This window comes from Catharus ustulatus, unplaced genomic scaffold, assembly GCF_009819885.2.
Source record: "Catharus ustulatus isolate bCatUst1 unplaced genomic scaffold, bCatUst1.pri.v2 scaffold_89_arrow_ctg1, whole genome shotgun sequence".
Classification (NCBI taxonomy): domain Eukaryota; kingdom Metazoa; phylum Chordata; class Aves; order Passeriformes; family Turdidae; genus Catharus; species Catharus ustulatus.
In genome coordinates, this window is record NW_024879553.1 from 19,441 (window position 1) to 46,513 (window position 27,073).

General features: G+C 58.6%; 1 protein-coding gene across 1 annotated transcript in view; it reads right to left on the reverse strand.

The window, feature by feature from the left end:
• The window catches only part of LOC117011555 (ryanodine receptor 1-like), a gene marked incomplete at its 3' end in the record, with an annotated part of 126,799 nt that overhangs the window by 19,279 nt on the left and 80,447 nt on the right, over positions 1-27,073 (reverse strand). Inside the window, 24 exon segments of the mRNA XM_033086980.1 lie at positions 911-1,041; positions 1,655-1,736; positions 2,857-3,095; positions 3,860-3,920; positions 4,053-4,102; positions 4,953-5,074; positions 7,348-7,415; positions 9,823-9,938; positions 11,043-11,166; positions 12,105-12,180; positions 13,043-13,120; positions 14,323-14,463; positions 17,457-17,546; positions 18,016-18,094; positions 18,190-18,353; positions 19,736-19,876; positions 19,953-20,043; positions 20,954-21,174; positions 21,794-21,963; positions 23,011-23,131; positions 23,229-23,340; positions 24,111-24,291; positions 26,152-26,287; positions 26,533-26,627. Of these exon segments, the coding sequence (XP_032942871.1) occupies positions 911-1,041; positions 1,655-1,736; positions 2,857-3,095; positions 3,860-3,920; positions 4,053-4,102; positions 4,953-5,074; positions 7,348-7,415; positions 9,823-9,938; positions 11,043-11,166; positions 12,105-12,180; positions 13,043-13,120; positions 14,323-14,463; positions 17,457-17,546; positions 18,016-18,094; positions 18,190-18,353; positions 19,736-19,876; positions 19,953-20,043; positions 20,954-21,174; positions 21,794-21,963; positions 23,011-23,131; positions 23,229-23,340; positions 24,111-24,291; positions 26,152-26,287; positions 26,533-26,627 (2,889 nt within the window).

A 27,073-nucleotide genomic window follows, 5' to 3' on the forward strand; every position in this document is an offset into this window, starting at 1 on the left:
CGGGCACAGCTCCTCGACGCGGGAGGGCAGGCCCAGAACTGGGGACAGAGAGGTGACACAGGTGTGACACAGGGGACACTGCCAGGTCCGGGCACAGCTCCTCGACGCGGGAGGGCAGGCCCAGCACTGGGGACAGAGAGGTGACACAGGTGTGACACAGGGGACACTGCCAGGTCCGGGCACAGCTCCTCGACGCGGGAGGGCAGGCCCAGAACTGGGGACAAGGGACACACAGGTGACATAGGGGACACAGGTGTGACACAGGGGACACTGTCAGGTCTGGGCACAGCTCCTCGACGCGGGAGGGCAGGCCCAGAACTGGGGACAGACAGGTGACACAGGCGTGACACAGGGGGGACACGGGGACACAGGTGTGACACAGGGGACACAGGGGGGACAGAGGGGACAGCCCCAGGTCCGGGCACAGCTCCTCGACACAGGGGAAGGCAGGCCCAGAACTGGGGACAAGGGACACAGGTGTGACATAGGGGATACAGGTGTGACACCAGGGACACACAGATGACACACAGGTAACACAGGTGACACAGGTGACACACAGGTGACACAGGTGACACAGAGCACACACAGGTGACACAGGTGACACACAGGTGACACAGGTGACACCCACGGGCGCGCTCCCGGGCGCTCTTGGTGCTGTACACCGAGCTGGGGTTCAGGTGACACAGGGCACACACAGGTGACACAGGTGACACAGGTGACACACAGGTGACACACAGGTGACACAGGTGACACCCACGGGCGCGCTCCCGGGCGCTCTTGGTGCTGTACACCGAGCTGGGGTTCAGGTGACACACAGGGCACACACAGGTGACACACAGAGCACACACAGGTGACACAGGTGACACACAGGGCACACACAGGTGACACAGGTGACACAGGTGACACCCACGGGCGCGCTCCCGGGCGCTCTTGGTGCTGTACACCGAGCTGGGGTTCAGGTGGTTCAGCTGCGGCTCCAGGAACGCCACGGGCATGGCGGCGGCCAGGCGGGCCAGGCACTCGCCCAGGGCCGGGCGCTGCCTGTGGGGACATTGAGGGGACATCAGGGGACATCAGGGGACATCAGGGGACATCAGGGGACATCAGGGGACATTGAGGGGACATCCCACGACCATGCCCAGGCGGGCCAGGCACTCCCCCAGGGCCGGGCGCTGCCTGTGGGGACACCAGGGGACACCAGGGGACATCAGGGGACACCAGGGGACACCAGGGGACACCAGGGGACATTGAGGGGATATTGAGGGGACACCAGGGGACATCAAGGGACATTGAGGGGACACCCCATGGTCACAGCCAGGGGGGCCAGGCCCTCGCCCAGGGCTTCCCCGCAAGGTTTTTGGGTCCCTCCCACTTTTGGGGTCCCCCCCCAGTTTTTGGGTTCCTCCCGTTTTTGGGTCCCCCCCAGTTTTTGGGTCCCCCCAGATTTTGGGTCCCCCCCCCCACTTTTGTGATCTCCCCCGGTTTTTGGGATCCCCCCCCCCAGTTTTTTGGGTCCCCCCCTGGGTTTTTGGGTCCCCCCCAGTTTTTCGGTCCCCCCAGTTTTTGGGATCCCCCCCCTGGTTTTTGGGATCCCCCTCCCGGTTTTTGGGATCCCCCCAGTTTTGGGTCCCCCCCCCGGTTTTTGGGGTCCCACCTGTCCACGAGGGGCCCGCGGGCGGTGCCCAGGCTGTAGATGCTGCACAGGATGCGGTAACAGGAGACCTGCACGTCGTCCACTGCGGGGACAGGGTGGCACTGTCACCTGACTGTCACCTGGGTGTCCCCAGCCTGTCCCCAGGTCCCCAGGGTGTCCCCGTGTCCCCAGGGTGTCCCCGTGTCCCCAGGGTGTCCCCGTGCCCCCAAGCTCCTGTCCCTCTCAAGCCCACTGTCCCCCCTGTCCCCTCTGTCCCTCTGTCCCTCTGTCGCTCTGTCCCCTCTGTCCCCCCCGTCCCCCTGTCCCTGTCCCCTCTGTCCCCTGTCCCCATTGTCCCCCCGTCGCCCTGTCCCACCTGTCCCCCTGTCCCCCTGTCCCCTCTGTCCCCTATGTCCCCATGTCCCCATGTCCCTGTATCCCTGTCCCCCCTGTCCCCCTGTCCCCATCTCCCCATGTCCCCACGTCCCTGTTCCCCCTGTCCCCCATGTCCCCCCTGTCCCTGTCCCCATGTCCCCCTGTCCCCTCTGTCCCCATGTCCGCCCTGTCCCCCTGTCCCCCCTGTCCCTGTCCCCCCTGTCCCTGCTGTCCCCCTGTCCCCATCACCTCTGTCCCCCTGTCCCCTCTGTCCCCTCTGTCCCCATGTCCCCCTGTCCCTATGTCCCCTCTGTCCCCCTGTCCCCCTGTCCCCATCACCTCTGTCCCCCTGTCCCTCTGTCCCCCCTGTCCCTGTGTCCCCATCTCCCTCTGTCCCCCTGTCGCCCTGTCCCCCCTGTCCCCCTGTTCCCTCTGTCCCCCCTATCCCTGCTGTCCCCTCTGTCCCCCTGTCCCCATGTCCCCATGTCCTCCCTGTCCCCCTGGCCCTCTGTCCCCCTGTCCCCATCTCCCCCTGTCCACTGTCCCCCCTGTCCCCTCTGTCCCCCAGTCCCCATGTCCCCCTGTTCCCTCTGTCCCTCTGTCCCTGTGCCCCGTCCCCCCATGTCCCCCTGTCCCCCCATGTCCCCCCCTGTCCCCTTATCCCCCTGTTTCTGCTGTCCCCATGTCCCCCTGTCCCCCTGTCCCCCCTGTCCCCCTGTCCCCCTGTCCCCATCTCCCCATCTCCCCTTGTCCCTCTGTCCCCCTGTCTCCTGTCCCCCTGTCCCCATCTCCCCCTGTCCCTGTCCCTGCTGTCCCTGTCCCCCTGTCCCTGTCCCCGTGCCACTCACAGATGACATCATCCCCGAACTGGTGTTGTGCCAGGTGCTCGAAGAGCGCGGTGAGGACGGGCAGCAGTGCCACCGAGGTGTAGGTGACATTCTGTGCCACCCCCTTGGTGGGGGCGCGGGTCGGGGTCCCCCGGCCCAGCCTCAGCTGCTCCCCCAACTTCTCCATGTCCTCGGCGGCCGACTCGAAAAACGAGCGGAGCCCGGCCTTGACGATCTCGGGGCCGGACTTCATCACCGTCCTGGGGACAGTGGGGACATCAGGGGGACATTGGGGACATCAGGGGGACAGTGGGGACATTGGGGACATTGGGGACACAGGGACATTGGGGACAGACACAGGGACAGACACAGGGACAGACACAGGGACACAGCCCGGCCTTGACGATCTCGGGGCCGGACTTCATCACCGTCCTGGGGACAGTGGGGACATCAGGGGGACATTGGGGACATTGGGGACATCAGGGGTATTGGGGACACAGGGACAGACACAGGGACAGACACAGGGACAGACACAGGGACAGCCCGGCCTTGACAATCTCGGGGCCGGACTTCATCACCGTCCTGGGGACAGTGGGGACATCAGGGGGACATTGGGGACATTGGGGACATCAGGGACATCAGGGGTATTGGGGACATTGGGGGTATTGGGGACATTGGGGGTATTGGGGACACAGGGACAGACACAGGGACACAGCCCGGCCTTGACGATCTCGGGGCCGGACTTCATCACCGTCCTGGGGACAGTGGGGACATTGGGGACATCAGGGGGACACTGGGGACATCAGGGACATCAGGGACATCAGGGGTATTGGGGACACAGGGACAGACACAGGGACAGACACAGGGACAACCCGGCCTTGACGATCTCGGGGCCGGACTTCATCACCGTCCTGGGGACAGTGGGGACATTGGGGACACACAGCCACACATCCACAGTGCTCCCCCTGTCCCCACGATGTCCTCACTGTCCCCAGGATGTCCCCAGGTGTCCCCCTGTCCCCACCTGGCGTCCAGGGACCGGGCCAGGATGAGCAGACAATTCACCACGGCCGGGGCGTCCGTGCCTGGAGGGGGACACGGGGACATTGGGGGGGGACAGTGGCACTGGTGTCACACCCCGGTGTCCCACAGTGTCCCCCAGTGTCCCCCCAGTGTCCTCCCAGTCCCTCCCAGTCCCTCCCAGTGCTCCCAGTTACCGAAGAGCGACACTCGGTGCCGGACGAGCGCAGCGAGTTTGCAGAACAGGCTGGGGCGGGAAAAAAGAGGGGGGTCAGGGGGGGTTCCCAAAACCCCAAAATCCCCAAATCCCCAAATCCCCAAAATCCCAAATCCCCAAAATCCCAAATCACCAAATCCCCAAAATCCCAAATCCCCAAATTCCCAAAACCCCAAAACCCCAAATCCCCAAAACCCCAAATTCCCAAAACCCCAAACCCCAAATCCCCAAAATCCCAAATCCCCAAAATCCCAAAACCCCAAATCCCCAAATCCCCAAAACACCAAAATCCCCAAATCCCCAAATCCCCAAATCCCCAAAATCCCAAAACCCCAAATCCCAAATCCCCAAATCCCCAAATCCCCAAATCCCCAAATCCCCAAAATCCCAAAATTCCAAAATCCCAAAATCCCCAAAACCCCAAATCCCCAAATCCCTAAAACCCCAAATCCCCAAAACCCCAAATCCCCAAAACCCCAAAACCCCAAATCCCAAATCCTCAAATCCTCAAATCCCCAAAACCACAAAATCCCAAATCCCCAAATCCCCAAAACACCAAAATCCCCAAATCCCCAAATCCCCAAATCCCCAAAATCCCAAAACCCCAAATCCCAAATCCCCAAATCCCCAAATCCCCAAATCCCCAAAACCCCAAATCCCCAAAACCCCAAAAACCCAAAACCCCAAATCCCCAAATCCACAAAATCCCAAATCCCCAAAACCACAAATCCCCAAAACCCCAGGGAAGGGATCTAAGGGGGGATTTGGGATTTTGGGGACCCCATCCCAAGGATTTGGGGTTTTGAGGACCCCATGAGGAGGATTTGGGGTTTTGGGGACCCCACAGCCAGGATTTGGGGTGGATTTTTTGGGGTCCCACCTGGTGATCATCTCCTTCTCCTTGTTGGAGGCGTGGCCGCCGCTGCCCAGCACCTGGGCCGGGGTGGACAGGAAGTACAGGCAGTGGTTGTGGAAATATTGATTGATCAGGGGCAGCAGAATCTGGGGGGACAGGACCCCAAAAACAGACTGAGAACCCCAAATATCCCATAGAGACCCCAAATATCCCATAAAGAACCCAAATATCCCATAGAGAACCCAAACAGGTCGGGGTGGACAGGAAGTACAGGCAGTGGTTGTGGAAATATTGATTGATCAGGGGCAGCAGAATCTGGGGAGAAACGGGGGTCAGGACCCCAAAAAATCCCATAGAGACCCCAAAAATCCCATAGAGACCCCAAAAATCCCATAAAGAACCCGAATATCCCATAGAGAACCCAAACAGGTCGGGGTGGACAGGAAGTACAGGCAGTGGTTGTGGAAATATTGATTGATCAGGGGCAGCAGAATCTGGGGGGACAGGACCCCAAAAACCGACTGAGAACCCCAAATACCCCATAGAGACCCCAAATATCCCATACAGAACCCAAATATCCCATAAAGAACCCAAATATGCCATAGAGACCCCAAATATCCCCTTTTGGAGATGTCCCATCCCCATTTTTGGGGTTTTCCATCCCATTTTTGAGGTGTCCCATCCCAATTTTTGGCGTTTCCCATCCCATTTCTGGGATCCCCATTCCATTTTTGGATCCCCCATCCCATTTTTGGGGTCCCCATCCCGTTTTTGGGGTGTCCCATCCCATTTCTGGGATCCCCATTCCATTTTTGGGATCCCCATCCCGTTTTTGAGATGTCCCATCCCATTTCTGGGATCCCCTATCCCATTTTTGGGGTTTCCCATCCCATTTTTTGGATCCCCATCCCATTTTTGGGGTGTCCCATCCCATTTTTGGGGTTTCCCATCCCAATTTTTGGGGTTTCCATTCCTTTTTTGGGATCCCCCATCCCATTTTTGGGGTGTCTCATCCCATTTTTGGGGTTTTCCATCCCATTTTTGGGGTTTCCCATTCCATTTTTGGGATCCCCATCCCATTTTTGGGGTGTCCCATCCCATTTTTGGGATCCCCATCCCGTTTTTGGGATCCCCATCCCATTTTTGGGATCTCCCATCCCATTTTTGGGGTCTCCCATCCCAATTTTTGGGGTTTCCCATCCCATTTCTGGGATCTCCATCCCATTTTTGGGGTGTTCCATCCAAATTTTTGGGGTCTCCCATCCCCTTCTTGGGATCCCCATCCCATTTTTGGTGTGTCCCATCCCATTTCTGGCATCTCCCATCCCATTTTTGGGGTCTCCCATCCCATTTTTTGGATCCCCATCCCATTTTTGGGGTTTCTATCCCATTTCTGGGATCCCCATCTCATTTTTGGAGTCCCCATCCCATTTTTGGGAACATCATCCCATTTTTGGGATCCCCCATCCCATTTTTGGGATCCCCCATCCCGTTTTTGGGGTCTCCCATCCCCATTTTTGGGATCCCCATCCCATTTCTGGGATCTCTCATCCCATTTTTGGAGTTTCCCATCCCATTTTGGGGTCTCCCATCCCATTTTTGGGATCCCCATCCCATTTCTGGGGTTTTCCCATCCCATTTTTGGGATCCCCATCCCATTTTGGGGTCTCCCATCCCATTTTTGGGATCCCCATCCCATTTTTGGGGTTTCCCATCCCATTTTTGGGATCTCCCATCCCATTTTGGGGTCTCCCATCCCATTTTGGGATCCCCCATCCCATTTTTGGGGTCTCCCATCCAATTTTTGAGGTTTCCCATCCCCGTTTTGGGATCCCCATCCCATTTTTTGGATCCCCATCCCATTTTTTGGATCCCCCATCCCATTTTTTGGGATCCCCCATCCCATTTTTGGGGTTTCCCATCCCATTTTTGGGGTCTCCCATCCCGTTTTTGGGATCCCCATCCCGTTTTTGGGGTTTCCCATCCCTTTTTTTGGATCCCCATCCCGTTTTTGGGATCCCCATCCCATTTTTGGGGTCTCCCATCCCATTTTGGGGTCTCCCATCCCATTTTTGGGATCCCCATCCCATTTTTGGGGTCTCCCATCCCATTTTTGGGGTTTCCCATCCAGTTTTTGGGATCCCCACTCCATTTTTGGGGTGTCCCATCCCATTTTTGGGATCCCCATCCCATTTTTCGGGTTTCCCATCCCATTTTTAGGATCCCCATCCCATTTTTGGGGTCTCCCATCCCATTTTTGGGATCCCCTATCCCATTTTTGGGGTTTCCCATCCCATTTTTGGGATCCCCCATTCCATTTTTGGGATCCCCATCCCATTTTTGGGGTGTCCCATCCCATTTTTGGGATCCCCATCCCATTTTTGGGGTCCCCCATCCCGTTTTTTGGGATCCCCCAAACCTTGGCGAAGAATTTGATCTCCTGCTCGTGGGGAGATTTCTCCACCCTCCCGCTGCTGACCACGGCCTCTGCGGGAAAACGGGGTTCAGGGGGGGACCTCGGGGTTTTGGGGGGTCCCCTCTGGGATTTTGGGATGTCCCCTCTGGGATTTTGGGGTGTCCTGATGGGATTTTGGGGTGTTCTGATGGGATTTTGGGGTGTCCCCTCAGGGATTTTGGGGTGTCCTGATGGGATTTTGGGGCATCCCTCTGGGATTTTGGGGTGTCCTGATGGGATTTTGGGGGGGTCCCAATGGGATTTTGGGGTGTCCTGATGGGATTTTGGGGTGTCCCCTCAAGGGTTTGGGGTGTCCCTCTGGGATTTTGGGGTCCCTCTGGGATTTTGGGGTCCCTCAGGGTTTTGGGGTCCCCCAGGATTTTTTGGGGTCCCTCAGGGATTTTGGGGTCTCACCCAGGTGTGCAATGAACTCCTGGGCGATGTCCATCCAGGGCTTTGGGGTTTCACTCAGGATTTTTGGGGTTTCACTCGGGATTTTTGGGGTTTCACTCAGGGATTTTTGGGATCACTCCCAGTTTTTGGGGTCCCTCAGGATTTTTGGGATCCCTCAGGATTTTTGGAGTCCCTCAGGGGTTTTTGGGGTCTCACCCAGGTGAGCAATGAACTCCTGGGCGATGTCCATCCAGGGCTTTGGGGTTTCACTCAGGGATTTTTGGGGTCCCTCAGGGATTTTTTGGGGTCCCCCAGGATTTTTTGGGGTCTCACCCAGGTGAGCAATGAACTCCTGCGCGATGTCCATCCAGGATTTTGGGGTTTCACTCGGGATTTTTGGGGCTTCACCTCGGGATTTTTGGGGTCCCCCCAGGTTTGGGATGTTCTGATGGGATTTTGGGGTCCCTCTGGGATTTTGGGGTCCCCCCGGATTTTTGGGATCACTCCGGGTTTTTGGGGTCCCCCAGGATGTTTTGGGGTCTCACCCAGGCGAGCAATGAACTCCTGGGCGATGTCCATCCAGGGATTTGGGGTTTCACCCCAGATTTTTGGGTTTCACCCTGGGATTTTTGGGGTTTCACCCGGGATTTTTGGGGTTTCACTCCGGGATTTTTGGGGTATCCTGATGGATTTTTGGGGTCCCTCAGGGATTTTGGGATCCCTCAGGGATTTCTGAGGTCCCCCAGGATTTTTTGGGGTCTCACCCAGGTGCGCAATGAACTCCTGGGCGATGTCCATCCAGGGGTTTGGGGTTTCACCCGGGATTTTTGGGGTTTCACTCAGGGATTTTGGGGTCCCTCTGAGATTTTGGGGTCCCTCAGGGTTTTGGGGTCCCTCAGGATTTTTTGGGGTCCCCCAGGATGTTTTGGGGTCTCACCCAGGTGTGCAATGAACTCCTGGGCGATGTCCATCCAGGGCTTTGGGGTTTCACTCAGGATTTTTGGGGTTTCACTCAGGGATTTTGGGGTCCCCCCCAGGTTTGGGGTATCCTGATGGATTTTTAGGGTCCCTCAGGGATTTTTTGGGGTGTCCCTCAGGGATTTTGGGGTCTCACCCAGGTGAGCAATGAACTCCTGGGCGATGTCCATCCAGGGCTTTGGGGTTTCACCCCGGGATTTTTGGGGTTTCACTCAGGGATTTTTGGGGTCTCCCCGGGTTTTTGGGGTCCCCCTGGAATTTTGGGGTCCCTCAGGGATTTTGGGGTCCCCCAGGATTTTTTGGGGTCTCACCCAGGTGAGCAATGAACTCCTGGGCGATGTCCATCCAGGGCTTTGGGGTTTCACTCAGGATTTTTGGGGTTTCACTCAGGGATTTTGGGGTCTCTCAGGGATTTTGGGATCCCTCAGGATTTTTTGGGGTCCCTCAGGGTTTTGGGGTCCCTCAGGGAATTTGGGGTATCCTGATGGATTTTTGGGGTGTCCTGATGGGATTTTGGGGTCTCACCCAGGTGCGCAATGAACTCCTGGGCGATGTCCATCCAGGGCTTTGGGGTTTCACTCAGGATTTTTGGGGTTTCACCCCGGAATTTTTGGGGTTTCACTCGGGATTTTTGGGGTCCCTCAGGGATTTTGGGGTCCCCCCGGATTTTTGGGGTCCCTCAGGGATTTTGGGGTCCCCCAGGATGTTTTGGGGTCTCACCCAGATGAGCAATGAACTCCTGGGCGATGTCCATCCAGGGATTTGGGGTTTCACTCAGAGCTTTGGGGTTTCACTCAGGGATTTTGGGGTCCCCCCGGGTTTGGGGTATTCTGATGGATTTTTGGGGTCCCCCCAGGATTTTTTGGGGTTCTCCAGGATGTTTTGGGGTCTCACCCAGGTGAGCAATGAACTCCTGGGCGATGTCCATCCAGGGATTTGGGGTTTCACTCGGAATTTTTGGGGTTTCAGCCCGGGATTTTTGGGATCACCCCGGGTTTTGGGGTCCCTCTGGGATTTTGAGGTCCCTCAGGATTTTTTGGGGTCCCCCAGGATGTTTTGGGGTCTCACCCAGGTGCGCAATGAACTCCTGGGCGATGTCCATCCAGCGCAGCAGCTGCTGCAGGAAGCCGAAGGCGAATCGCTTCTCGATGGACGACGTGTCCAGCTCCATGTCCTTGAGCCCCCTGCGGACCCCAGACTCAGAGACCCCTCCCCAAAATCCCCTCCTGACCCCCTGGAGGGATCCCAGACTCAGAGACCCCTCCCCAAAATCCCCTCCTGATCCCTGGTGGATATTTTGGGGTCCCCAGGGGGGTTTTGGGGTGGGTATTTTAGGGTTCCCTGGGGGTTTTGGGGTGGATATTTTGGGGTGGAATTTCAGGTATCCCAGGTGGAGATTTTGGGGTCCCCAGGTGGGTTTTTGGTGTCCCCAGGATGTTTTTAGGGTTCCCCAGGATGTTTTTGGGGTCCCCAGGATTTTTGGGGTGCCCCTGGTGGGTTTTTCGGGTTCCCCTGCTGGGTTTTTTGGGTTCCCCTGGTGGTTTTTTGGTGTCCCCAGGAGGTTTTTGGGATCCCCAGATGGATATTTTGGGGTCTCCAGGATGTTTTTGGGTTCCCCTGAATGTTTTTGGGGTCCCCAGGATGTTTTTAGGGTTCCCCAGGAGGTTTCTGGGGTATCCTTGGTGGGTTTTTCGGGTTCCCCTGGTGGGTTTTTAGGGTCCCCAGGATATTTTGGGGTCCCCAGGTCGGTATTTTGGGATACCCCAGAAGGTTTTTTGGGGTACCCCAGGATGTTTTTGGGGTCCCCTGATGGGTTTTTAGGGTTCCCCAGGATGTTTTTAGGGTGCCCCAGGATGTTTTTGGGGTGCCCCTCGTGGGTATTTTGGGGTCCCCAGGATGTTTTTATTGTCCCCAGGATGTTTTCAGGGTGCCCCAGGATGTTTTGGTGTCCCCAGGGGGTTTTTAGGGTACCCCAGGATGTTTTTGGGGTCCCCAGGGTGTTTTTGGGGTCCCCAGGATGTTTTTAGGGTTCCCCAGGAGATTTCTGGGTTGCCCTGGTGGGTTTTTTCAGGTTCCCCAGAATGTTTTTAGGGTTCCCCAGGATGTTTTTAGGGTACCCCAGGATGTTTTTGGTGTCCCCAGGATGTTTTTGGGGTCCCCAGGATGTTTCTGGGGTCCCCAGGATGTTCTTGGTGTCCCCAGGATGTTTTTGGTGTCCCCAGGATGTTTTTAGTGTTCCCCAGGATGTTTCTGGGGTCCCCTGATGGGTTTTTGGGGTCCCCCCTCACCGGGTGACGGCGTATCCGTGCAGCTGCAGGAACTTGAGCAGCTCCTGCGCCTTCTCCCGGTCCCGCGCCTTCTCCTTGGCCGTCAGCGTGTCGTAGGGGACCAGCAGGGGGTGGGAACCCCCCCCTGAACCCCAAAATCGAGAGTGAACCCCAAAATAAACACCATGAAACCCCCCCAAAACTGCCCTGGCCGTCAGGGTGTCGTAGGGGACCAGCAGGGGGTGGGAACCCCCCCCTAAACCCCAAAAACAGAATTAGAGACCCCAAAATCAGGATTAGAGACTCCCCTGAACCCCAAAATCGGGATTAGATACCCCAAAATCGGGATTAGAGACCCCAAAATCGGGATTAGAGACCCCCCTGAACCCCAAAATCGGGATTAGAGACCCCAAAATCGGGATTAGAGACCCCCAAAAACTGACTTAGAACCCCCCCAAACCCCAAAATCGGGATTAGAGACCCCAAAATCATCACCCTGAACCCCCTGAACCCCAAAATCAGGATTAGAGACCCCCAAAAACTGCCTTAGAACCCCCCCCCAAACCCCAAAATCGGGATTAGAGACCCCAAAATCAGGATTAGAGACCCCCAAAAACTGACTTAGAACCCCCCCAAACCCCAAAATCGGGATTAGAGACCCCAAAATCATCACCCTGAACCCCCCTGAACCCCAAAATCAGGATTAGAGACCCCCAAAAACTGCCTTAGAACCCCCCCCAAACCCCAAAATCGGGAGTGAACCCCAAAATCATCACCATTAACCCCCCCATAATCCCTAAATTGGGATTGAACCCCAAAATCATCACCCTGAATCCCCCTGAACCCCAAAATCGGGATTAGAGACCCCAAAAACTGCCTTAGAACCCCCCAAAATCAGCATTGAAACCCCCCCAAATCAACACCCCGCTCCCCCCCATAATTTGGGGAGGGGTCCCAAGGGGTCCCAGGGGTGTCCCCAGGGGTCCCCCCATAATTTGGGGAGGGGTCTCACCCTTGGGGGTGCCCCAGGGATGTCCCAGGGGGGTCCCAGAGGTTCCCCCATAATTTGGGGAGGGGTCTCACCCTTGGCCTCCAGCTCCAGTTTCTTCTTGCGGCCCCAGGTGTTGTGATAATTCTCAGCCAGCTGCTCTGCCATGGCCTGGGGGGGATTTGGGGGATTTGGGTGAATTTTGGGGCAGATTTAGGGGGATTTGGGGAAATTTGGGTGGTTTTAGGAGATTTGGGGGGATTTGGGGAGGATTTGGGGGGATGTAGAGGGATTTTGGAGGATTTGGGTGAATTTTTGGGGCAGATTTAGGGGGATTTGGGGGGAATTTTGAGGGATTTGGGGGAATTTAGGGGGGATTTTGGGTGTTTTTAGGAGCTTTGGGGGGATTTGGGGGGGATTTGAGGGGATTTGGGGAGGATTTGGGGGGATTTTGGGGGAGTTTGGGGGGATTTGAGGGGATTTAGGGGGAATTTTGGGTGGTTTTAGGGGGATTTGGGGAGGATTTGAGGGGATTTAGGGGGGATTTGGGGGGATTTAGGGCGGTTTTAGGAGATTTAGGGAGATTTGGGTGAATTTTGGGGTGGTTTTAGGGGGATTTAGGGGGAATTTTGGCTGGTTTTAGGAGCTTTGGGGGGATTTGAGGGGAATTTTGGGAGTTTGGGAGGAATTTTGGGGGTTTTTAGGGGGATTCAGGGAGGATTTGAGGGGATTTAGGGGGGATTTGGGGAGGATTTGGGGAGGATTTCAGGGGATTTGGGGGGATTTAGGGGGATTTGGATGAATTTTGGGAGGTTTTAGGAGATTTGGGGAGGATTTGGGGGGATTTAGGTGTTTTTAGGGGGATTTGTGGAGATTTGAGGGGAATTTGGGGAGGATTTGGGGGGATTTGGGAAGATTTTGAGGGGTTTGGGTGCCAGTGGGTGACACTGGGGTGACACTTGGTGACACTGGGGTGACACTTGGTGACACCTGGTGCCACTTGGTGACATTTGGTGCCACTTGTGGCGCTCACCTGCAGCTCCCTGGACAGGGTGACCCCGCTCAGGTCCACGGGCTGGGGGCTGTACCCGTGGGAGGGGTCGTAGGTGGCCTGGGGGGGGAAGGGAGGGGGGTCAGGGGGGACCCCGAAATTTGGGGAGGGTCCCCATTGACCCCAGCACCCCCTGAGGCCATCCTGGGGTCCCCCCCGACCTTCCCCAGGTGATTTTGGGGTCCCCCCCAGGTGTTTTTGGGGTCCCACCTGAGCATTTTGGGAAATTTGTCACATTTTCTTCTCTGCCCTCTCATCCTCCCCCTTCCCCTTCTCCACACCCCAAACCTGTCCCAGATAATTTTGGGGTCCCCAAAGTATTTTAGGGGTCCCCCTCAGGTATTTTTTGGGTTCCCCCAGGTGTTTTTGGGGTTCCCCCAGGTGTTTTTGGGGTCCCACCTGAGCATTTTGGGAGATTTTTTGCGTTTTCTTCTTCTCCGCCCTCTCGCCCTCCCTTCCCTTCTCCACACCCCAAACTTGTCCCAGATAATTTTGGGGTCCCCCCGGTATTTTTGGGATCGTCCAGGTGTTTTTGGGGTCCCCCCCAGGTGTTTTCGGGGTCCCACCTGAGTATTTTGGGAAATTTTTCGTGTTTTCTTCTTCTCTGCCCTCTCATCCTCCCCTTCCCTTCTCCACACCCCAAACCTGTCCCAGATAATTTTGGGGTCCCCTCTCGATATTTTTGGGGTTCCCCCAGGTATTTTCTGGTCTCCCCCAGGTATTTTTGGGGTCCCCCCTGAGCATTTTGGGAAATTTTTCGCGTTTTCTTCTTCTCCACCCTCTCGCCCTCCCTTCCCTTCTCCACACCCCAAACCTGTCCCAGATAATTTTGGGGTCCCCAAGGTATTTTAGGGGTCCCCCCCAGGTATTTCTGGGTTCCCCCCAGGTGTTTTTGGGGTCCCACCTGAGCATTTTGGGAAATTTTTCACATTTTCTTCTCCACTCTCTTGTTCTCCCCTTCCCCTTCTCCCCACCCCAAACCTGTCCCAGATAATTTTGGGGTCCCCCCAGGTATTTTTCGGGTTCCCCCAGGTATTTTCTGGTCTCCCCCAGGTATTTTTGGGGTCCCCCCCAGGTGTTTTTGGGGTCCCACGTGAGCATTTTGGGAAATTTTTCGGGTTTTCTTTTCCACTCTCTCATCCTCCCCTTCCCCTTCTCCACACCCCAAACCTGTCCCAGATAATTTTGGGGTTCCCCCAGGTGTTTTTGGGGTCCCCCCCAGATAATTTCTGGGTCCTCCCAGGTATTTTTTGGGGTCCCACCTGAGCATTTTGGGAGATTTTTCTCGTTTTCTTCTTCTCCGCCCTCTCGTCCTCGCCCTCCCGCGCTTTCTCCACCGTCCACTCCCAGGCCAGCATGGCCTTGAGCGACTCCTTGATGGGCCACCGGTAAATCTCCTTGTCCTGGGGGCACCCCGAAAATTGGGGGGGTTCAGGAAGGACCCCCAAAATCGGGAGGAACCCCCAAAATGCGGAGGAACCCCCAAAATCGGGGGAATCCATGAGGAAGAGGAGGGAAAAGATTTGGAGCTCCCAGAGTGGCTTTGAGGGGCTCTGTGGTGGCCACTCGGTCCTGGGGGTTTTTTGGGGGGTCCCAGGGGGTTCCCTAAAATCTGAGGGGCTCAGGAGGGACCCCCAAAATGAGGAAGGACCCCCAAAATCGGGGGGGAACCCCAAAAATCGGGGGAGTCCATGAGGAAGAGGAGGGAAAGGGTTTGGAGCTCCCAGAGCGGCTTTGAGGGACTTTGGGGTGGCCACTCGGTCCTGGGGGTTTTTTGGGGGGTCCTCAAAATCAGAGGGGTTCAGGAGGGACCCCCAAAATGGGGAGGGACTCCCAAAATCGGGGGGGATCCCCAAAATCGGGGGGGAACCCCCAAAATCGGAGGAGTCCACGAGGAGGAAGAGGGAAGAGTTTAGAGCTCCCAGAGTGGCTTTGAGTGACTCTGTGGTGGCCACTTGGTCCTGGGAGGTTTTTGGGGGGTCCCCAAAATCAGAGGGGCTCAAGGGGGTCCCCCAAAATGGGGAGGGACCCCCAAAATCGGGGGGGAACCCCCAAAATCGGGGGAGTCCATGAGGAAGAGGAGGGAAAGCTCAGAGGGGCTTTGAGGGGCTCTGTGGTGGCCACTTGGTCCTGGGGGTTTTTTGGGGGGTCTCAGGGGGTTCCCTAAAATCTGAGGGGCTCAAGGGGGTCCCCCAAAATGGGGAGGGACCCCCAACATCCGGGGGGGAACCCCAAAATCAGGGAGTCCATGAGGAAGAGGAGGGAAAGGGTTTGGGGTTCCCAGAGTGGCTTTGGGGGCTTTGGGGTGGCCACTTGGTCCTGGGGGGTTTTGGGGGGGTCTCCAAGAATCTGAGGGGCTCAAGGGGGTCCCCCAAAATGGAGAGGGACCCCCAAAATTGGGGGGGAACCCCCAAAATCGGGCGAGTCCATGAGGAAGAGGAGGGAAAGCTCAGAGTGGCTTTGAGGGGCTCTTGGTGGCCACTCGGTCCTGGGGGTTTTTTTGGGGGGTCCCCCAGAATTGAGGGGTTCAGGAGGGACCCCCAAAGTGGGGAGGGACCCCCAAAATCGGGGGGGGAACCCCAAAATCGGGGGAGTCCATGAAGAGGAGGAGGGAAGAGTTTGGGGCTCCCAGAGTGGCTTTGAGGGGCTCTTGGTGGCCACTCGGTCCTGGGGGGGTTTTGGGGGGTCTCAGGGGGTTCTTTAAAATCTGAAGGGCTCAAGGGGGTCCTCAAAAATCGGGGGGAGCCCTAAAATCGGGGGAGGAAACCCCAAAATCGGGGGAGTCCATGAGGAAGAGGAGGGAAAGGGTTTGGGGCTCCCAGAGCTGCTTTGGGGGACTTTGGGGTGGCCACTTGGTCCTGGGGGGTTTTTGGGGGGTCCCCCAGAATCTGAGGGCTTCAGGAGGGACCCCCAAAATGGGGAGGGACCCCCAAAATCGGGGGGAACCCCCAAAATCGGGGGAGTCCATGAGGAAGAGGAGGGAAAGCTCAGAGTGGCTTTGAGGGGCTCTGGGTGGCCACTCGGTCCTGGGGGGGTTTTGGGGGTCCCCCAAAATCTGAGGGGGTCAAGGGGGTCCCCCAAAATGGGGAGGGACCCCCAAAATCGGGGGGAGCCCTAAAATTGGGGGGAACTCCCAAAATCCGGGGAGTCCATGAGGAAGAGGAGGGAAGAGTTTGGGGCTCCCAGAGCGGCTTTGAGGGGCTCTGTGGTGGCCACTTGGTCCTGGGGGGTTTTTGGGGGGTCCCCCAGAATCTGAGGGGCTCAAGGGGGTCCCCCAAAATGGGGAGGGACCCCCAAAATCGGGGGGAAACCCCAAAATCGGGGGAGTCCATGAGGAGGAGGAGGGAAGGGTTTGGGACTCCCAGAGCGGCTTTGAGGGGCTCTGTGGTGGCCACTTGGTCCTGGGGGGTTTTTGGGGGGTCTCAGGGGGTTCCCTAAAATCTGAGGGGTTCAGGAGGGACCCCCAAAATCGGGGGCACCCCCAAAATCGGGGGGGAATCCCCAAAATCGGGGGAGTCCATGAGGAAGAGGAGGGAAAGGGTTTGGGGCTCCCAGAGTGGTTTTGAAAGGTTCTGCGGTGGCCACTTGGTCCTGGGGGGGTTTTGGGGGGTCTCAGGGGGTTGCCTAAAATCTGAGGGGCTCAAGGGGGTCCCCCAAAACGGGGAGGGACCCCCAAAATCTGGGGGAAACCCCAAAATCAGGGGAGTCCATGAGGAAGAAGAGGGAAAGGATTTGGGGCTCCCAGAGCGGCTTTGGGGGACTTTGGGGTGGCCACTTGGTCCTGGGGGTTTTTTGGGGGGTCCCCCAAAATCTGAGGGGTTCAGGAGGGACCCCCAAAATGGGGAGGGACCCCCAAAATCGGGGGGAACCCCCAAAATCGGGGGAGTCCATGAGGAAGAGGAGGGAAAGCTCAGAGTGGCTTTGAGTGGCTCTGTGGTGGCCACTCGGTCCTGGAGGGGTTTTGGGGGGTCCCTCAAAATCTGAGGGGGTCAAGGGGGTCCCCCAAAATGGGGAGGGACCCCCAAAATCGAGGGGGACCCCCAAAATCGGGGGAGTCCATGAGGAGGAGGAAGGAAGAGGTTGGAGGTTCCCAGAGCGGCTTTGAGTGACTCTGCGGTGGCCACTTGGTCCTGGGGGTTTTTTGGGGGGTCTCAGGGGGGTTCCCCAAAATCTGAGGGGCTCAAGGGGGTCCCCCAAAATCGGGGGCACCCCCAAAATCGGGGGGAAATCCCAAAATCAGGGGAGTCCATGAGGGAAAGCTCAGAGTGTCTTTGAGGGGCTCTGGGGTGGCCACTCGGTCCTGGGGGGTTTTTTGGGGGGTCCCCCAGGTTTGGGGGGGTCCCCGTGGGTCTGGGGGAGCCCCCCCGGGTTTGGGGGGTCCGGGGGTCCCCGGTACCTTCTCAGAAAAGGTTTTGTAGGGTCTCAGCATGGGGTGGGTTTTGGCCTCCTCGTCCACGGCCTCGCCGAACGTCCAATTGTTCTGGATCTGGGGGGGCGGAAAATTGGGGAGGGGGACAAAGATTGGGGGGGCAACAAAGATTGGGGGGGGCAACAAAGATTGGGGGGGGCAACAAAGATTGAGGGGACAGGGGAGATTTGGGGGGACAAAGATTTGGGGGGACAGAGGAGATTTGGTGGGGGGACAGGGGAGATTTTGGGAGGATAGAGGAGATTTGGGAGGGTCCCAGGAGTTCTCACGGATTTGGGGTTCCCAGGGGGGGTCCCAGGGGGTATCACAGATTTGGGGGTGTCCCAGGGAGGGTCCCAGGGGGTCTCACAGATTTGGGGTGTCCCAGGGGGGTCTCAGGGGTGTCCCAGGGGGGTCCCAGGGGGTCTCACAGATTTGGGGGTCACAGGGGGGTCCCAGGGGTGTCCCAGGGGGTCTCACGGATTTGGGGGTGTCCCAGGGGGTCCCAGGGGGTCTCACGGATCTGGGGGTCCCAGGGGGTCCCCACCTTGTCGAAGGCCCACTTCTCGTGCGTGTACTCGGCGTATTTGTTGATGAAAGTGTCGAGCTTCTCGGGGATGATGACACTGGGGGGACACGGGGCGGTCAGGGGGGCACGGGGGGGACACGGGGGTCAGATGAGGATGAGGATGGATGGGTCAGGAGCTCTCTGGGCCCATACTTGAGGGTCTCCACGGGTTTGGGGTCGAAGTTGCCCTCGGCGTCCACCGACGCTTTCTTCTCGGTGCGGGACGAGTAACTGGCGTCGACGTAATCGGGCGGGAGCGCGCCGGCGATGGCGCAGAGACACGGCATGGCCAGCTTGTACAGCTCGGCCTCGAACTTCTGTGGGGACAGGGGACACCAGGGGGACACCAGTGTCACCAGTGTCACCGGTGTCACCAACCCTGAGTCACCAGTGACACCAGTGACAGCAGTGACACCAGCCCTGAGTCACAGACACGGCATGGCCAGCTTGTACAGCTCGGCCTCGAACTTCTGTGGGGACAGGGGACACCAGGGGGACACCAGTGACACCAGTGTCACCAACCCTGAGTCACCAGTGTCACCAGTGACAGCAGTGCCACCTGACATCAACCCTGAGTCACCAGTGACACCAGTGTCACCAGTGTCACCAGCCCTGTGTCACAGAGACACGGCATGGCCAGCTTGTACAGCTCGGCCTCGAACTTCTGTGGGGACAGGGGACACCAGGGGACACCTGTGTCACCAGTGACACCAGTGTCACCAGCCCTGTGTCACACAGACACGGCATGGCCAGCTTGTACAGCTCGGCCTCGAACTTCTGTGGGGACAGCAGGGACAGGGACACCAGTGTCACCAGTGACACCTGTCACCAACCCTGAGTCACCAGTGACACCAGTGTCACCAGTGACAGCAGTCCTGTGTCACAGACACGGCATGGCCAGCTTGTACAGCTCGGCCTCGAACTTCTGTGGGGACAGGGGACACCAGGGGGACACCAGGGACACCAACCCTGAGTCACCAGTGTCACCAGTGACAGCAGTGACACCAGCCCTGTGTCACAGACACGACATGGCCAACTTGTACAGCTCAGCCTCGAACTTCTGTGGGGACAGGGGACACCAGTGCCACCATCCCCATGTCCCCATGTCCCCATGTCCCCATGTCCCCATGTCCCCAGTGTCCCCCAGTGTCACCATGTCCCCAGTGTCACCATCCCCAGTGTCCCCATGTCCCCGTGTCCCCTGTCCCCTCACCTTGTGTGCCAGGGAGTCAAAGATGCCCCAGAAGAGTCTCCTGGTCAGGTGCAGCTCCTCCCCAGTGTCCCCAATGTCCCCAGTGTCACCATGTCCATGTCCCCATGTCCCCGTGTCCCCAGTGTCACCATGCCCATGTCCCCATGTCCCCGTGTCCCCTGTCCCCTCACCTTGTGTGCCAGGGAGTCGAAGATGCCCCAGAAGAGTTTCCTGGTCAGGTGCAGCTCCTCCCCAGTGTCCCCAGTGTCCCCCAGTGTCACCATCCCTATATCCCCCTGTCCCCAGTGCCACCATCCCTGTGTCCCCATGTCCCCGTGTCCCCTGTCCCCTCACCTTGTGTGCCAGGGAGTCGAAGATGCCCCAGAAGAGTTTCCGGGTCAGGTGCAGCTCCTCCCCAGTGTCCCCAGTGTCACCATCCCTATATCCCCCTGTCCCCAGTGCCACCATCCCTGTGTCCCCATGTCCCCGTGTCCCCTGTCCCCTCACCTTGTGTGCCAGGGAGTCGAAGATGCCCCAGAAGAGTTTCCGGGTCAGGTGCAGCTCCTCCTCGGAGCTCACGCCCATGTTGGGCCACCCGCTGGGCAGGCAGTAGTAGCGCCAGCAGCGCTCGTAGTGATTGGTCAGCAGCTGGGGGGACACACGGGGGGTCAGCGGGGTCTGGGGGGGGTGGGGGGGACCGAGGGGACCCCCCTTGGGCGCTCACCTTGAGGGGCATCTTGGCGAACTCGTTGAGGATGGGGACGTCGAAGACGAGGCGGCGCAGGAGGTGCTGGAGCATGGAGGGGCGGATGTACCTGGGGGGGACGGGGGGGTCAGGGGGGGTTGGGGTCACCTGAGACCACCAGGTGGTACCAGGGACCTGGGGAGGTGACAAGGGCGTTGGGCTGGTCATGGGATTGGCTTGGGTTGGCCATGAGGGTTGGTTTGACCATGGGATTGACTTGACCATGAGGGTTGAGTTGACCATGAGGGTTGAGTTGACCATGACAGTTGGGTTGAGTTGACCATGAGGGTTGAGTTGACCACGAGTGTTGAGTTGACCACGGTGGTTGGGTTGGTCATGAGTGCTGAGTTGACCATGACAGTTGGTTGGCCATGGGAGTTGAGTTGACCATGACGGTTGGGTTGGGTTGACCATGACAGTTGGGTTGACCATGAGGGTTGGCTTGACCATGAGGGTTGGCTTGACCATGACAGTAGAATTGACCATGAGGGTTGAGTTGACCATGACGGTTGAGTTGGTCACGGGGACTGAGTTGAGCATGGCACTTCCATGGTGGTTAGGTTGACCATGGTGGCTGAGCTAACCATGAGGGTTGAGTTGACCGTGACAGTTGGGTTGGGTTGGCCATGAGGGTTGGGTTGGGTTCACCATGACAGTTGGGTTGACCATGAGGGTTGAGTTGACCGTGACAGTTGGGTTGAGTTGACCATGACAGTTGGGTTGGGTTGACCATGGTGGTTGGGTTGGTCATGAGTGTTGAGTTGACCATGACAGTTGGGTTGGCCATGACATTTGGGCTGGCCATGAGGGTTGGGTTGACCATGACGGTTGGGTTGACCATGACGGTTGGGTTGGCCATGACAGTTGAGTTGGGTTGACCATGACACCTGAGTCAACCACAAGGGCCGACCCAGCTCTGTGGCCACCTCCAGCCCCTCAGTGACCGCGCGGCCGCTCCGGTGCCCGACCCGGGCTCCCACCTGCACAGGGCCATCAGACACTCCTCGATGGCGTCGCGCTGGGCCTTGGTGAGGGCGCGGCCGCGCGACAGCCGGTAGATGGTGTGCAGCATGGAGTCCACCATGATGGCGCGGTGCTCGGTGCCGGCGAACAGCGGCGCGCACTTGGTGATGAGCGGCATCACCGCCAGGCACAGGTAACGGTTCAGGGCCAGCGCCATCTCCGTGGTGCTGAACGTGGCCTGGGGGGACGGCGACAGCGTCACCGGGGGCGGAGCCGTCCCAGAAAGATTTGGGGAAGGTTGGGGTGACCCCAAATCCATCCCATGGTGGAGATTTGGGGGATTCCGAGTGTATCCAACAGGGAAGGTTGGGGTGACCCCAAATCCATCCCAGAGGGAATATTTGGGGTGACCCCAAATCCATCCCAGAGAGAGATCTGGGGCATCCCCAAATCCATCCCATGGAGAATATTTGGGGTGCCCCATGGAGGTTTTGGGGCATCCCGGGAAGGTTTTCCCCTGTAGAGAGTTTTGGGGTGCCCCTGAGATATTTTAGGATACCCCATGGATGTTTTAGGGTACCCCAGTGATATTTTAGGGTACCCCAGGGATGTTTTGGGGTACCTCAGGGATATTTTTGGGTATCCCAGGGATATTTTATGTACCCCAGGCATATTTTAGGGTGCCCCAGGAATATTTTAGGGTGCCCCAGGAATATTTTAGGGTACCTCAAGGATGTTTTAGGTGCTCCAGGGATGTTTTAGGGTACCCCAGAGATATTTTAGGGTACCACAGGGATATTTTAGGGTACCCCAGGGATGTTTTGGGGTGCCAAGGGAGGTTTTGGGGCGCCCCTCACCGTGTCCAGCGAGGCGGCGGCGCGCATGTCGGGCAGGAACCCGACTTCCAGCACGTGCAGCAGGAACTCCTGGCTCTGCACGCCGTACACGCGGTCCAGGAACAGCACCATGGGCGCCTTGTGCTCGGGGACGAAGCTGGCGGCCATGCGGGGCTCCACCACGTTCCCATCTGGGGCACCCCCAAATTATGGGGGACCCCAAAATTCAGAGAGATCCCCAAACCCTGGGAATCCCCTAAAACTCCTGGAATTCCCCAAATCTTGGAATTCCCCAAATCCTGGAATCCCCAACCCCCCCCAAACCTGGCTGGTGACACTGGGGGGCTCCACCACGTTCCCATCTGGGGCACCCCCAAACTATTGGGGACCCCAAAATTCAGAGAGACCCCGGAAGTGCCCAGACACCCTCAAACACTGGGAATTCCCCCAAAACTCCTGGAATTCCCCAAATCCTGGAATCCCCAAACCCCTCAAACCTGGTTGGTGACATTGGGAGGCTCCACCACGTTCCCATCTGGGGCACCCCCAAGTTATGGGGGACCCCAAAATTCAGAGAGACCCCAGAAGTGCCCAGACACCCCCAAATCCTGGGAATCCCCTAAAACTCCTGGAATTCTCCAAATCCTGGAATCCCCAAGCCCCCCCAAACCTGGCTGGTGACACTGGGGGGCTCCACCACATTCCCATCTGGGGCACCCCAAAATTATGGGGGACCCCAAAATTCAGAGGGACCCCCAAATCCTGGGAATCCCCTAAAACTCCTGGAATTCCCCAAATCCTGGAATCCCCAAACCCCCCAAACCTGGTTGGTGACATTGGGGAGCTCCACCACGTTCCCATCTGGGGCACCCCCAAATTTTGGGGGACCCCAAAATTCCCCAGACACCCCAAACCCTGCGAGTCCCCTAAAACTGCTGGAATTCCCCAAACCCCAGCATCCCGCCATTTTGGGGTGTCCTCCATCCCAGTGACTCCCCTCCCATTCTGGGGTGTCCCCCTAGGTTTGGGGACCCCTCCCCACTTTTGGGGACCCCTCCTCATTTTCGGGGACCCCTCCCCACCTTTCCCCAGCGCTGGGATCTGCAGGGGGAGGTTGATGATCCCCACCAGGTCCCCCCATTTTGGGGTGTCCCCCACATTCTGGGGTGTCCCTTTAGGTTTGGGGACCCCTCCTCATTTTTGGGGACCCCTCCCCACTTTTAGGGACCCCTCCCCACCTTTCCCCAGCGCCGGGATCTGCAGGGGGAGGCTGATGATCCCCACCAGGTCCTCGAGCGGGACGAGCGAGCGCAGGATCGCCCGGATCCTCAAGGCCTCGCCTTTCCCCGCCTGGATCAGCTGTGGGGAGGGGTCACACAGAATTGGGGGGGTCACACCCCAAATCCTGACGCCCCCAGGACCCCCCTGAGCCCCTCAAAGCCCCCCAGGGCCGTACATGCATCTCGGGGGCGCAGCGGCCCAGCAGGTCGATGAGGGCGGCGTAGAAGGACATGATGGCGTGGCCCAGGTGCACCCGGTTCTCCTCGGGGGGCTCCTCGGGCCCGAACCTGGGGGGCCAGGGGGGGTCACAGGGGGTTGGGGGGGTCCCAGTCCCATCCCAGTCCCATCCCATCCCAGTCTCAATCCTATCACAGTCCCAGTCCCAATCCCAGTCCCATCCCAACACCAGTCCCAGTCCCAATCCCAATCCCAGTCCCAGTTCTATTTCCAGTCCCATCCCAGTCCCATTCTCATCTCATCCCATCCCATCTCATCCCATCCCAGTCCTAGTCCCAGTCCCAGTCCCAATCCCAATCCCAGTCCCAGTCCCAGTCCCAGTCCCAGTCCCAGTCCCAGTCCCATCCCAGTCTCATTCTCATCTCATCCCATCCCATCCCATCTCATCTCATCCCAGTCCCAGTCTCAGTCCCAGTCCCATCCCAGTCCCATCCCAACACCAGCCCCAGTCCATTCCAATTCCAATCTCAATCCCAGTCCCAGTTCTATTTCCAGTCCCATCCCAGTCCCATTCTCATCCCATCCCATCCCATCCCATCCCATCCCATCCTATCCCATCCCATCCCATCCCATCCCATCCCATCCCAATCCCAATCCCAATCCCAGTCCCAGTTCTATTTCCAGTCCCATCCCAAGTCCCAGTCCCAATCCCATTCCCATTTCCAATCCCACCCCCATCCCAATCCCACCTCAATCCCAATCCCATTCCCACCCCATTCCCAATCCCAATCCCACCCCAATCCCACCCCAATCCAATCCCAATCCCAATCCCAATCCCATCCCAATCCCACCCCAATCCAATCCCAATCCCACTCCTCACGGTCTCCTCTCCCGGCGCCCGCTGGGCCCGTCGCGCGCGGGGTCCTGGGCGATGCTCAGCGCGTCCTGGATCGCCGCCAGGAGCCCGCTGCCGCCCTCGCCCCTCAGCGCCGGCCCGAAGCACTCGGGCCTCCGGATCAGCAGCCGCACCACCACGTTGGCGTTCTCCTCCACGCTCTCCCCTGGAAACACCCCAAAAATCACCCCGAAAATCACCCCAAAATCCCCAAAAACCCCTAAAACAGGGAACCCTAAGTCCCCCAGAACAGGGACCCCCAGATCAGCAGCCGCACCACCATGTTGGCGTTCTCCTCCACACTCTCCCCTGAAAACACCCCAAAAATGACCCCAAAATCCCAAAAACAAACCCCAAAACCCCTAAAACAGGGAACCCTAATTGCCCCAAAACAGAGACCCCTGGATCAGCAGCCGCACCACCACGTTGGAGTTCTCCTCCACGCTCTCTCCTGGAAACACCCCAAAAATCACCCCAAAAATGACCCCAAAATCCCCAAAACACAAACCCACAAAACCCCTAAAACAGGGAACCCTAAATCCCCCAGCACAGGGACCCCAGATCAGTAGCTGCACCCTGAAATTCCCTGAGGGAACGGGACCCCAAAATTCACAGGGACCCCTAAGAGGGACCCCCAAAACACAGACCCACAGGAGGGGACCTGGGGACACCTGGGGACACCTGGGACACCTGAGAGACATCTAGGGACACCTGGGGAACACCTGGGCACACCTGAGGGACAACTGGGGATACCTGAGGACACCTGGGGGTACCTGAGGCACACCTGGGGACATCTAGGGACACCTGGGGACACCTGGGGACACCTGGGGGACACCTGAGGCGCACCTGAGGGAAACCTGGGGACACCTGAGGGACACCTGGGGGTACCTGGGGCCACCTGAGGGCCACCTGAGGGATACCTGAGGGAAACATGGGGACACCTGGGGACACCTGAGCACACCTGGGGACCTCTCACCGTTGACAAAGATGACAAAGTGAAAGAAATCCAGGTAGTGCTGACAGAGTGGACAAAGGGACTCCCCTGAGGGGACTTGGGGACACCTGAGGGACACCTGAGGGACACCTGAGCACACCTGGGGATACCTGAGGGACACCTGAGGGATACCTGAGGGAAACCTGGGGACACCTGAGGGAAACCTGGGGACACCTGGGCACACCTGAGGGACACCTGGGGACACCTGGGGATACCTGGAGACACCTGAGGACACACCTGGGGGACACCTGGGGACACCTGGGCATACCTGGGGGACACCTGAGGGACACATGGGGACACCTGGGGACACCGAGGGACACCTGGGGATACCTGAGGGACACCTGAGGGATACCTGGGGACACCTGGGGACACCTGGGACACCTGAGGGACACCTGGGGACACCTGAGGGAAACCTGGGGACACCTGAGGGATGCCTGGACACACCTGGGGACACCTGAGGGCACCTGAGGGACACCTGGGGGAAACCTGGGGACACCTGAGGCACACCTGGGGATACCTGAGGAGACCTGGGAACACCTGAGGGATACCTGAGGGAAACATGGGGACACCTGGGGGACACCTGGGGATACCTGAGGGACACCTGGGGACACCTGGGGACACCTGGGGATACCTGGAGACACCTGAGGACACACCTGGGGGACACCTGGGGACACCTGGGCATACCTGGGGGACACCTGAGGGACACATGGGGACACCTGGGGACACCGAGGGACACCTGGGGATACCTGAGGGACACCTGAGGGATACCTGGGGACACCTGGGGACACCTGGGACACCTGAGGGACACCTGGGGACACCTGAGGGAAACCTGGGGACACCTGAGGGATGCCTGGACACACCTGGGGACACCTGAGGGCACCTGAGGGACACCTGGGGGAAACCTGGGGACACCTGAGGCACACCTGGGGATACCTGAGGAGACCTGGGAACACCTGAGGGATACCTGGGGACACCTGAGGGACACCTGAGGACACCTGAGAGGACACCTGGGGACACCTGGGGACCTCTCACCGTTGACGAAGACGGCGAAGCGCAGGAAGTCCAGGTACTTCTCGCCCCCACAGGGGTTCCAGCCGATGTCGGGGTAGCCCTTGGCCAGCAGCATGGGGCAGCTCTGGAGGCCACAGCTCGCCAGGTACGTCACCACCTGGCACAGGTGGCATCAGGGGACATCAGGGGACATCAGGGGACAGCAGGTGACAGCAGGGGACAGCAGGGGACAGCAGGGGACACACAGAGTTCAGGGGTGCAGCAGCGTGGGGCAGCGCTGCAGCGCACAGCTCGCTCACCTGGGCACAGGTGAGGGGACAGGGACACACAGGGGACATCAGGGGACAGCAGGGGACAGCAGGGGACAGCAGGGGACAGCAGGGGACATTGGGGTGTCCCCACCTTCTCCAGGTCCTGCTCCTTGAGGGCCAGGGCCAGCTCGTTGTTGTCGATGACCGAGGCGGCCGCCACGTCCAGGGGGGTGGAGCCCTGCATGCCTGGGGGGACACGGGGGGACACAGGTGACAAAGTGGGGGGGCAGAGGGGTCAGGGGGACACAGGTGACAAAGTGGGGGGGCAGAGGGGTCAGGGGGACACAGGTGACAAGGTGGGGGGGGCAGAGAGGTCAGGGGGACACAGGTGACAAGGTGGGGGGGACACAGATCACCCCTCAAGGTGGCATCCAGGACCTCCAAGGGGACAGGAAGGGCACAGGGGGTGACAGGGAGGTGACAGGGGGTGACACCAGGGACACAGGGGCGTGACAGGGAGGGGACAGGGGTGACACCAGAGACACAGGAGGTGACAGAGGTGACACCAGGGACACAGGGGGTGACACCAGGGACACAGGGGGTGACACCATGGACACGGGGGTGACACCAGGGACACAGGGGGTGACAGGGAGGTGACAGAGGTGACACCAGGACACTCACCCAGGCCAATG